The sequence below is a fragment of the Phoenix dactylifera genome, unplaced genomic scaffold (assembly GCF_009389715.1).
Source record: "Phoenix dactylifera cultivar Barhee BC4 unplaced genomic scaffold, palm_55x_up_171113_PBpolish2nd_filt_p 000184F, whole genome shotgun sequence".
NCBI lineage: Eukaryota > Viridiplantae > Streptophyta > Magnoliopsida > Arecales > Arecaceae > Phoenix > Phoenix dactylifera.
Window position 1 is genome coordinate 324,339 of NW_024067713.1, and position 11,766 is coordinate 336,104.

The 11,766-nt window shown below is 36.0% G+C and overlaps 2 protein-coding genes across 2 annotated transcripts; both read left to right on the forward strand.

Annotated features, from left to right (window-relative positions):
- Positions 1–801: 801 nt before the first annotated feature.
- Positions 802–2,913, forward strand: LOC103698278 (putative mannan endo-1,4-beta-mannosidase 9). Its single transcript, XM_008780269.3, has 5 exons — positions 802–972; positions 1,173–1,367; positions 1,486–1,608; positions 1,688–1,890; positions 2,359–2,913. The coding sequence occupies exons 1-5, from the start codon at positions 811–813 to the stop codon at positions 2,747–2,749; spliced, it is 1,074 nt and encodes a 357-aa protein (XP_008778491.2). The 5' UTR covers positions 802–810; the 3' UTR covers positions 2,750–2,913.
- A 6,553-nt stretch (positions 2,914–9,466) lies between these two features.
- LOC103698279 (putative mannan endo-1,4-beta-mannosidase 9) lies at positions 9,467–11,496 on the forward strand. Its single transcript, XM_008780270.3, has 5 exons — positions 9,467–9,637; positions 9,846–10,040; positions 10,159–10,281; positions 10,361–10,563; positions 11,032–11,496. The coding sequence occupies exons 1-5, from the start codon at positions 9,476–9,478 to the stop codon at positions 11,420–11,422; spliced, it is 1,074 nt and encodes a 357-aa protein (XP_008778492.3). The 5' UTR covers positions 9,467–9,475; the 3' UTR covers positions 11,423–11,496.
- Positions 11,497–11,766: the final 270 nt, after the last annotated feature.

The following is an 11,766-nucleotide window of genomic DNA, read 5'->3' on the forward strand; positions in this document are numbered from 1 at the left end:
CCTCTCACCGCCGCAAACTGGCCAAACTAAAAGTTTGGACCATGCTCTACCAAAAAGGATCCTATGGACAATGAAAACTAGAGAGCAAATTTGAGAAGAAAAATTCTTCTAGTTCCAACCACAACGTCACCCATTGGAGAAGGAAGCCTGCCTACGCAAGTAGATAAGACTTGAGAATTTCGTTGCTCCAATGTTTGTGCAAGTGACGATGGGTGACGCTTTCATTGTCATCATCAATCTAAGAGTATAACCGAATCCTCACAATCTAGTAAAAGCCCTAACAATTGTTCACGACAAAAAAAAACTACCAATGAATGACATTTTCTGCTACTTTTTCAGTCCTCCTTCTCCCTTTCTCTCACATGCACGCAAAAACTTCATGCTTATACGATTCAGTGCACGTAACAACACCTTGTTAGTTTTTTGCTAAAATTTATCTAGTTAGCTAAAAAGAAATATTTCCTTTCTTGTCTTGCATGATTCTAAACTCTATATAAACCACCTAGATGATCCTCACTGATCAAACCCATGGTCTCCACATCCATAAAACACCTCTCAACGGTGGAGCTTCGATCTTGTTTGAGTTCTGAACAAGCTAAATTACTCTATAGCAATCTCCAGGCCTTCCCTCAACCTTTGGTTTCAAAGATGAAGGGAAAGCAAGTGTTCTACTGCTTATCTCTCTTAGTTCTGCTAGCACTCCAAAATGGGGGTGCATATGGTGGCACGGGTTTTGTGAAGCCCAACGGAAATCATTTTGTTATTGATGGCCAACCATTCTATTCAAACGGGTTCAATGCATATTGGCTGATGTACATGGCATCTGACCCGAATGATAGAGCGAAGGTGTCGCCTACTCTCCAGCAAGCTAGTAGTCTTGGTTTGAAAGTGATAAGGACTTGGGCTTTCAATGATGGTGGGTCTAGAGCCTTGCAGGAATCTCCTGGCCAGTATAATGAGGCTACATTCCAGGTATATATGCCTTTAGAAGCTCATCAAAGTCATGCCAACTCACAACAATTGAATACATACATGTAGAATTTTTGTTAAATATATACTGCATGTTTTCTACAGGTCTAATATGATATATATATACATATATATAAGTTCATTTCTAACACTTGATAGATGTCATCTTCAGTTTCTCTTTGCTTAAAATGATATTATTTCAGGGGTTAGACTATGTTATATCTGAGGCCAAGAAGAATGGAGTCTATCTGATTCTGACACTGGTTAACAACTGGGGTGATTTTGGAGGGAAGAGCAAGTACGTGCAATGGGCAAGGGACCAAGGACAATCCATAAGCTCTGATGACGACTTCTTTAGTAATGAGGTTGCCAAAGAAATATACAAGAACCATATTAAGGTGCCAATTAAGCTTCTTTGCATAAGTTCTAAAGTGTTCTCCATGGGATAGCATTCAATTAGACTTCATTTTCTTTAACATTTGGAATGGTTGCTTATCAATCCAACATTTAAACCAGACGGTTCTCACGAGGGTAAACACAATAACGGGAGTAGCGTACAAGGATGAGCCTGCGATATTTGCATGGGAGCTCATGAATGAGCCCCGATGCCAAAGCGACCTCTCTGGCAAAACCATTCAGGTTATTCTCACATTAACAAAATAGCCAGAGAAAGTAAAAAGTTTTGCCAAAACTTAGCTACTGCTATCTGGATTGACAGGCTTGGGTTCAAGAAATGGCTTCTTATGTAAAGTCCATTGACAGCAACCACATGCTTGACATTGGGCTTGAAGGGTACTATGGGGAGTCGGCTCCAGACAGGAAGCAATATAACCCTGGTTACGAGGTTGGTACAGATTTTCTCTCCAATAACCAGGTCTCCGAAGTTGATTTCACTACCATTCATTCCTACCCTGATCAATGGTAAGTGCTGATTAGGACCTTCTTCTTTAATTATCTCGAAGCTTAACCTTGTTATAGAATAATTGTATGTGTTGGAAAGTATCATCTTTCAAGCTTGGTACTATATTGCTTCAAGGGTCATAAGGCCAAACCTATTAGCTTAATAATTTTGGACTTGGTTTGATGGAAACCCCCGGCAAACATATTGCCTTGCCTATGTACGTGAAAAGTATATGGGATACTTGCAGAATATAAACTATCCATTCTTTGTGGCTGGTAGGGATCATGTTGATATTATTTATTCTTATTTCCATCCCTCATTTTGCATTAGCTAATTTTTGAATTATAGATAATTTCTTAAATTTTTTGTCCTAAATTTTTACAAATTTTTGAGATTGTAACATCTCCATAAATCTTCAAATAATACCCCAAGCCATATTAGTCCTAAACACCACACTTTTAACCATACGTGTTTACCAATTATTGCAGGATCCCAGGATCAAGTGATGATGCTCAACTTGCTTTCATGAAGAGTTGGATACAATCTCACATTGAGGACTCTGCAGCACTCCAAAAGCCATTGATAGTCTCGGAATTTGGCAAATCTTCAAAATCATCAGGATATACTGTGGATGTGAGGGACTTCTACTTCAAAACTGTTTATGATTCAATCTATTCATCAGCTAAATCTGGGGGCCCTTGCACCGGTGGACTATTCTGGCAAGTATTGGCAGAGGGGATGGATGGATTTAGAGATGGCTATGAAATCATATTTTCTGAATCCTCATCGACAACAAGTATTATCTCCGAGGAGTCTAGTATGATATCTAGCCTTAATAGCCCATCCATGTTTAAAAGAGGTGAAGCTTTGAGGAATTGAACACTTGAAGTGATATGGGATATTGAATCTCCTACGAAGACTACAGAAGAGAAATATTATAATCATACTAGATAAAATCTCCATTTAAGTACTAAGAAAGAGATGAGCTGATTTCATCAATGTGATGTATGTATTCTCTGAAATAAAGCCAAATGAGAAAATAATATATGGTTTCTTATTGAAGCAAGAAAGGCAAATATCAACTTCAAATTTTAGACTTTGTTAGACAATTGCTTTCGCTTGCTATATGGGATTGGGAGACAAGCATTCAATTAAGATGAGTGCATAAATCAATGATGTTTTCTTCTCCCTTCCAGTTTTCTTCATCACTTATTGTAACAAGATCACTTATACATCATAGGCATTAAGATATCTAGGACTAAATCTTGCCATTGTCGCGAATGAAAGCTCTTACTAAGGTAGGAGCTATAGCAAATAAAATGTCACATAATAATTGTCTCATTAAAAAAAAATGATGTTTACTAAACATGTTGCTTAATATTTCTAAGTGATGTCTATCAAAGTATTGTTGTGTGTTTGGTACTTTTTTTCTTTTGGAATGCTAAATGCATTTATGCAAGTTGTATATGAAAAGTCTTAGTATCATCTATGAATCCACATCCCACGACAACAAAACCACTAATCAAGTTTGTTCTCTTATGAGCCATAACTTGATCCATTAATGGTATATTTGTTTGACTAATGAACCGTATGCAAAGATCTATTTTTGATAGCCGACATAGTGTAAATTTAATGAAAGGATTTCCATTATTAGCACATGATCTACTCTAAGAATGAGATATATTTTCTTCTATAGAAAAAAATTACTTATATATTTTTTAGTAAGGTATTGAAAAATGGTTGACATCATCAGTTGTATCAAGAACTATAAAAGAAAATAGTGGATGTCTTCATCTCATTATATATGTAAATTTACAAGGACTACAAAGCTTGGTCTAGCCTCATTTAACGATATATAACATGCCTAGAAACTTTTCACATTTGAAGCGCCTCTTGCTACAAAATCCCAAGATGAGTGTATGTTTTAAGTGTGATCTATTCATACATTGAATTATAATATTACAATAAAGTTTGTATAAGATATACAAACCTTAAGAGTTTGACAATTCTACTATGAGGATCTAGTAGAGGTGCAATAGAATTAGGCATCTTAGGATCGCAAGGACTAGTGAATAATCAACTACCTAAAGCTTAGTCAATGCATTTTAACATGAAAATTAGAGTATTTTATGAGCAAATTTTGGGCTAAACAAGCTATATTAGCGAATCAACTTAGCTCAACTGAGTTCAATAACATTCTTCAAAAGTCAATGTTGGTTTTTGTTCTCGGTAAAGCAGATTTGTTTACTCAAATCCCTTCAATCAAGGGTACTTGATACGGTTCCTTTCTTATCTCTTCAATCAAAGGAATGAGATTCTATATATGCTACAAACAATCCATGCCATTAACCATCTAAACCTCTTCTAAAATTTATCATGACATCAAGGCCAGTTTTGAATAACATTTGGTCCATTTTCTCCTGACTCGTTGTTGATCATTATTTGACTCACTTATGCTTGTTGTTAGCTTTTTGAGTCTAGTAGATAGCTAACAGTGATCCTATAGGGTCAGGTTCGGTCATTTCAAAAATAAAGATCTATTGTACTTTATCCTATTGTATCTTATTATGGGTATCAATTTCAGCATCCGTACAATATTATATCTATATTTGCACTCATCAGTGAAAAGCAAATACATACATACATACATACATACATATATAATACACAAATACACCTAAATCTATTTCGGCTATATGTAGTCTCTTATAGCTCTTATATTATAGAATTTGAAAGGTAATAAGTGACAACACCAATAAGTTTCCAACATTATTTCCTAGGAAAATACTAAAACAACATAGAAATTTCATTAAAAAAAATTTACGTGGATGTCTTGTAACTTTTCTGCTAGATCTTTCACTAAGAATCTATAAGTGTGTATGGTACTAGTAGGCAATGATACTTTAGATTGCAAATGTTTTAAGGTAGCCAAGGACCCGACATGGTTACCTTTTGGGTTATGATTTTGGATCCAAGCAACTAGTTGGTTCAAAAGATTGGGTTAGATGTGGTCAATGAGAAAAAAAATGATCAATATGCCATTTAAACTAGATTCAAATCAAACATATCCAGATGCAACCTATATTTTTTGCATCTAATTTACGACCAAATGAGATTGGATTTTAGTCTGGTTAGCATTCAGCGATCTTTTATAGCTATAATTGTATAAATCAATGGTCAATATTGTAGAATCATTAAATATTTTCTAATAAAAATAAATATGACACTAACTTAAACATAAGTTCTCATTCAAATAAGAATTTCTTTAACATGAGCTATGAAAATGAGCTTCTTAATGAACAAAGTTTCAGGCTATAATTTTGAATAACAAATACTTAATCTATTTTACATCACTCGCTAGCACACAAGCTCTGCCACCGGCTAAGATTTTGTTGGAAATTGACCAAGAAAAATAGCCTTTTCTTTGCCTATTTCCTTTCTTGATAATGGCTTGTCTTTCTTTTTTTTCTCGCCGATCGTTGATGTTGTTGGTTGCACAAACTACCAACGATGGTACAGGTTGTGTCCTTCGGCCACCACCACCAAAACCCTCCTCTTGTCGTTTGTATTTTAGCCAAAAATTTTACGTGTCGATCCATTGTTTTCTTATATCTTTGACTTTTTACCAGTCATTTGTTGTCGATTGTGACCTCCGACCACCAGTTGTGACCATCAGCACCTCGAACAGCAACTCATTGGTCATTTATCATCGGTCATGGCCTCTTGCCACCAACACCTGCACCAGCAACCCCAACCTCTCCTTCCTCTTCTAAGAGTGGCAGCGAACATCCTTATCCTGCTTACTATTTCTCTTGTTTTTCCTCTCTTATGATATCTCTCTTTCTTCCTACTATTGCCTAGATATGCAACCCAAGAGTGGGGGTGGATTGGATTATTTTAGAATTTTAATGCGTAATGGAAAAAAACTTTTGCAAAGTATTTATGCGATATGTGAATAAATATGTGCAGCTAAAGCAATGATAAACACATGCAGACAATATTAAGAAAATGCATAAGCACGAAAAATACAACTATTTTTATGGAGTTCCAGAGCCTACTCAACTCCTACATCCTCTCCCTAAAGCTCCCTTCCTCGGAATTAAATCCACTATTCATTAATCCAACGTATACACAATCTTTAGTTCCTTATCAACTAAACAGCCCTAGCTTATCCCCAAGCTAGTTTACACTTCTTTTTAAGACACAGATTAGCTTTTCCCAAGTTTCAACTTTTCTTGAAACTTAACAATCCCAAATACAATCAAAAGAAATAAGAAAACTTATAGAAATTGATTGCTCCTTGTTTGAGCTGATTTGAACCCTTCTTAGCATGCTCAAATATTAGAGGGAGGCTTTGAATGATCACTTTTCTTGGTGGATCCTCAACTTAATGATCTAGAAGTGGTGGAGAGTTCATTTTTCAATGCTTTTTTATTGAAAGCTCTTCAATGTAAAAGCCTTTTCTCTTTCTCTTCAATTGATTTTGGAGGCTTTTAAATTATGGAGATTTGGGGGAGAACGAGTTTTGATCACTGAAGTCCATTAGAAAGTTGTTGGAATGTATTAATTGCAGACTGCTCTTACTCAAAACAAGCAGTTATATTGCTGCCAGAATAGAGAGGTCGACTCCTGGTCCATAGGGGTCGACTCCTAAAATGGCCAGAAAATGCAATCCTCTATTTTTCTCACTATGGCAACCTAAAGTCTACTTCTACTCTTTAGGGGTTGACACCTGAAGTCCTAGGGTTGACTCTTGAAGTGGATGAAATTTGCTTCCTTCTATTTTTGGCCTTTGGCACTTTAGGGCACAACTCCTACTAACTTGGCGTTAACTCCTAGTTTGTGCCACTTAGCTCCTGAGTGCTAGAATCAACTCTTGGAGTGTTGGTGTCATCTCCTGAAGTGTTAGAGTCAACTCCTCCCCACCTGGGGTCAACTTCTAGTGCTCAAAAAACTTAAACTTCTTTATTTGACTTGTGGGCATGAAGGGGTTGACTCTTCTTATGCTAAATTCAGATCCTCTGTGACAGAAGCACCCAAATGACTTCAAACTTATCTCCAACTTCGAAATTTCATCCTTTAGGGTTCTTCTTGCTTCTCTAAGTGTTCAATCTCATAAGCCTCTTTATAAAATAAATCAAACCTTTCCTTTCTTCTCTAACCATGCGTCTCCTTCCTTACTCAATTATTTTGTGATCATCGAAATCAATCCTTTAGGTCAACACTCCCACTCTTGTTTCTCGCTCTACTCTATTTCTTCCTCTATTATCTTTCTAGAGTTTGGTGGATCCTAGTAGAGGATCCCTCTTTAGTCTCCTCGATCAATCTCAATAAAGGGGTCTGCAACTGTCCTGTTAGTTGGGTAGCATGTTGGGACCACCTTGGTCTTTGTTGTGCACCATAGGACTTGGTTCTCATTGATCTCTTTTGAGCTCTTCATCTTAGCACGATCTTTGATCAGATGAAGTTACTTTCATCGGACAGGCGCGGCATCAGGCTCCATCACCTGACCAGCCATATCTTTTTCTATCTTAGTTTGGAAATGAAGACATATCCCCAGAGTACCCCGATCTTAATCTATTTGGGTTTTTTAAGATTTCCTATTTTGCTGGACTTCTATAATGTTGATAATAAAATTTATTAGATTTTAATAACCTTGAATAGGGGTAGCTAACCGGCTTAATTGAAGTAAAAATTTAAAGCGAGAATAGGTAAGTAACCTAACACTTCATAATACTTTTTGGTAAAAATTTGTTAAAAAAATAATGGAAAATAATAATTAGTTTATTAAATTTATTTTCAAGTCTTTACTTTATATTTGATAAAATGGGTCAAGCATGTTATTATTACTCTCCAAATTTTTGTACCTTGAAACTTTTATAAGTAAATTATTTTTGAACATATGCCCTATTTTGAGTAAAATATTTAAAAATTTGATTAGGTAATTTGTGAAATTCTCTTATATATATATATATATATGTATATGTATGTATGTATGTATGTATGTATGTGAAAATTTATGAAAAGTAAATTTGTGAAAAGAAATACATAATTTTTAATATTTGATGCAAAATAAAGATTCTTTCTAGTTGATATTATGTTTCAATTTTTAATTTAATTATTTATTTTTTTAGCATACTTAGACTCCATTTTGAAGCGTTATGTTGTTTGTCGGGCTAGTATGGCTCATAACCTTTTATTTTCTATTTTTAGATTTTGAACCACGAATGGCTCAGGACACGGGGTAGTGCATTCTAGATTGCTTGAAGTTGTAGTAGATTTAGCTATCCTTAATTATTCATGTTATTCGGATTTCTTATTAGTTTAATTTTTTTGAGTTTATTTTTGTTTTAGAGATTTTTATTTGATTTGAATGCTAATAATATGTTGGAACCTTACGACTCTTGTTATCTTGGAATATTTATGGACGAGAATGATTGATTGGATTTTCATTATTATATTAATTTTTGAGAATTGAAACTAGAAATCTTTCTATTGTTTTGAAATTATTATGATTTGATTTTGTTGGTTAACCAGGTATCTTTGGTTGCCTTATAGGTATAACTTATCCGTTATGCTGTTGACTCTAGGTCTATAATGAGGTGAGACCTCGTATTTCGGTGGTGCCCTTTTCTCTTTTCTCTCACGGTGAGGTGGATTAGAATGTAGGCCAAAGGACCGGAGAGTGCATGAGCTGCACGCAAAGTGAGAATCAAGTCTTGGCCAAAAGAGAAACAAACAAATCTACTTGCATAACTGATTTATCTGGTGCCATGAAACAGAAAAGTAATGAAACCTCCCACCGCCGCAAACTAGCCAAACGAAAAGTTTGGACCATTCTCTACCAAAAAGGATCTTATGGACAATGAAAACTAGAGAGCAAATTTGAGAAGAAAAATTCTTCTAGGTCCAACCACAACGTTACCCATTGGAGAAGGAAGCCTGCCTATGCAAGTAGATAAGACTTGAGAATTTTGTTGCTCCAATGTTTATGTATGTGACGATGGGTGACACTTTCATTGTCATCATCAATCTAAGAGTATAACTGAATCCTCACAATCCAGTAAAAGCCCTAACAATTGTTCACGACAAAAAAAAACTACCAATGAATGACATTTTCTACTACTTTTCCGGTCCTCCTTCTCTCTTTCTCGCATATGCACGCAAAAACTTCATGCTTATACGATTCAGTGCACGTAACAACACCTTGTTAGTTTCTTGCTAAAATTTATCTAGTTAGCTAAAAAGAAATATTTTCTTTCTTGTCTTGCATGATTCTAAACTCTATATAAACCACCTAGATGATCCTCACTGATCAAACTCGTGGTCTCCACATCCATAAAACACCTCTCAACTGTGGAGCTTCGATCTTGTTTGAGTTCTGAACAAGTTAAATTACTCTATAGCAATCTTCAGGCCTTCCCTGGACCTTTGGTTTCAAAGATGAAGGGAAAGCAAGTGTTCTACTGCTTATCTCTCTTAGTTCTACTAGCACTCCAAAATGGGGGTGCATATGGTGGCACGGGTTTTGTGAAGCCCAACGGAAATCATTTTGTTATTGATGGCCAACCATTCTATTCGAACGGGTTCAATGCATATTGGCTGATGTACATGGCATCTGACCCGAATGATAGAGCGAAGGTGTCGCCTACTCTCCAGCAAGCTAGTAGTCTTGGTTTGAAAGTGATAAGGACTTGGGCTTTCAATGATGGGGGGTCTAGAGCCTTGCAGGAATCTCCTGGCCAGTATAATGAGGCTACATTCCAGGTATATATGCCTTTAGAAGCTCATCAAAGTTATGCCAACTCACAACAATTGAATACATACATGTAGAATTTTTGCTAAATATATACTGCATGTTTTCTACAGGTCTATTATAATATATATATATATATATATATATATATATGTTCATTTCTAACACTTGATGGATGTCATCTTCAGTTTCTCTTTACTTAAAATGATATTATTTCAGGGGTTAGACTATGTTATATCTGAGGCCAAGAAGAATGGAGTCTATCTGATTCTGACACTGGTTAACAACTGGGGTGATTTTGGAGGGAAGAGCAAGTACGTGCAATGGGCAAGGGACCAAGGACAATCCATAAGCTCTGATGACGACTTCTTTAGTAATGAGGTTGCTAAAGAAATGTACAAGAACCATATTAAGGTGCCAATTAAGCTTCTTTGCATAAGTTCTAAAATGTTCTCCATGGGTTACCATTCAATTAGACTTCATTTTCTTTAACATTTGGAGTGGTTGCTTATCAATCCAACATTTAAACCAGACGGTTCTCACAAGGGTAAACACAATAACGGGAGTAGCGTACAAGGATGAGCCTGCGATATTTGCATGGGAGCTCATGAATGAGCCCCGATGCCAAAGCGACCTCTCTGGCAAAACCATTCAGGTTATTCTCACATTAACAAAATAGCCAGAGAAAGTAAAAAGTTTTGCCAAAACTTAGCTACTGCTATCTGGATTGACAGGCTTGGGTTCAAGAAATGGCTTCTTATGTAAAGTCCATTGACAGCAACCACATGCTTGACATTGGGCTTGAAGGGTACTATGGGGAGTCGGCTCCAGACAGAAAGCAATATAACCCTGGTTACGAGGTTGGTACAGATTTTCTCTCCAATAACCAGGTCTCCGAAGTTGATTTCACTACCATTCATTCCTACCCTGATCAATGGTAAGTGCTGATTAGGACCTTCTTCTTTAATTATCTCGAAGCTTAACCTTGTTATGGAATAATTGTATGTGTTGGAAAGTATCATCTTTCAAGCTTGGTACTATATTGCTTCAAGGGTCATAAGGCCAAACCTATTAGCTTAATAATTTTGGACTTGGTTTGATGGAAACCCCCGGCAAACATATTGCCTTGCCTATGTACGTGAAAAGTATATGGGATACTTGCAGAATATAAACTATCCATTCTTTGTGGCTGGTAGGGATCATGTTGATATTATTTATTCTTATTTCCATCCCTCATTTTGCATTAGCTAATTTTTGAATTATAGATAATTTCTTAACTTTTTTGTCCTAAATTTTTATAAATTTTTGAGATTGTAACATCTCCATAAATCTTCAAATACTACCCCAAGCCATATTAGTCCTAAACACCACACTTTTAACCATACGTGTTTACCAATTATTGCAGGATCCCAGGATCAAGTGATGATGCTCAACTTGCTTTCATGAAGAGTTGGATACAATCTCACATTGAGGACTCTGCAGCACTCCAAAAGCCATTGATAGTCTCGGAATTTGGCAAATCTTCAAAATCATCAGGATATACTGTGGATGTGAGGGACTTCTACTTCAAAACTGTTTATGATTCAATCTATTCATCAGCTAAATCTGGGGGCCCTTGCACCGGTGGACTATTCTGGCAAGTATTGGCAGAGGGGATGGATGGATTTAGAGATGGCTATGAAATCATATTTTCTGAATCTTCATCGACAACAAGTATTATCTCCGAGGAGTCTAGTATGATATCTAGCCTTAATAGCCCATCCATGTTTAAAAGAGGTGAAGCTTTGAGGAATTGAACACTTGAAGTGATATGGGATATTGAATCTCCTACGAAGACTACAGAAGAGAAATATTATAATCATACTAGATAAAATCTCCATTTAAGTACTAAGAAAGAGATGAGCTGATTTCATCAATGTGATGTATTTATTCTCTGAAATAAAGCCAAATGAGAAAATAATATATGGTTTCTTATTGAAGCAAGAAAGGCAAATATCAACTTCAAATTTTAGACTTTGTTAGACAATTGCTTTCACTTGCTATATGGGATTGGGAGACAAGCATTCAATTAAGATGAGTGCATAAATCAATGATGTTTTCTTCTCCCTTCCAGTTTTCTTCATCACTTATTGTAACAAGA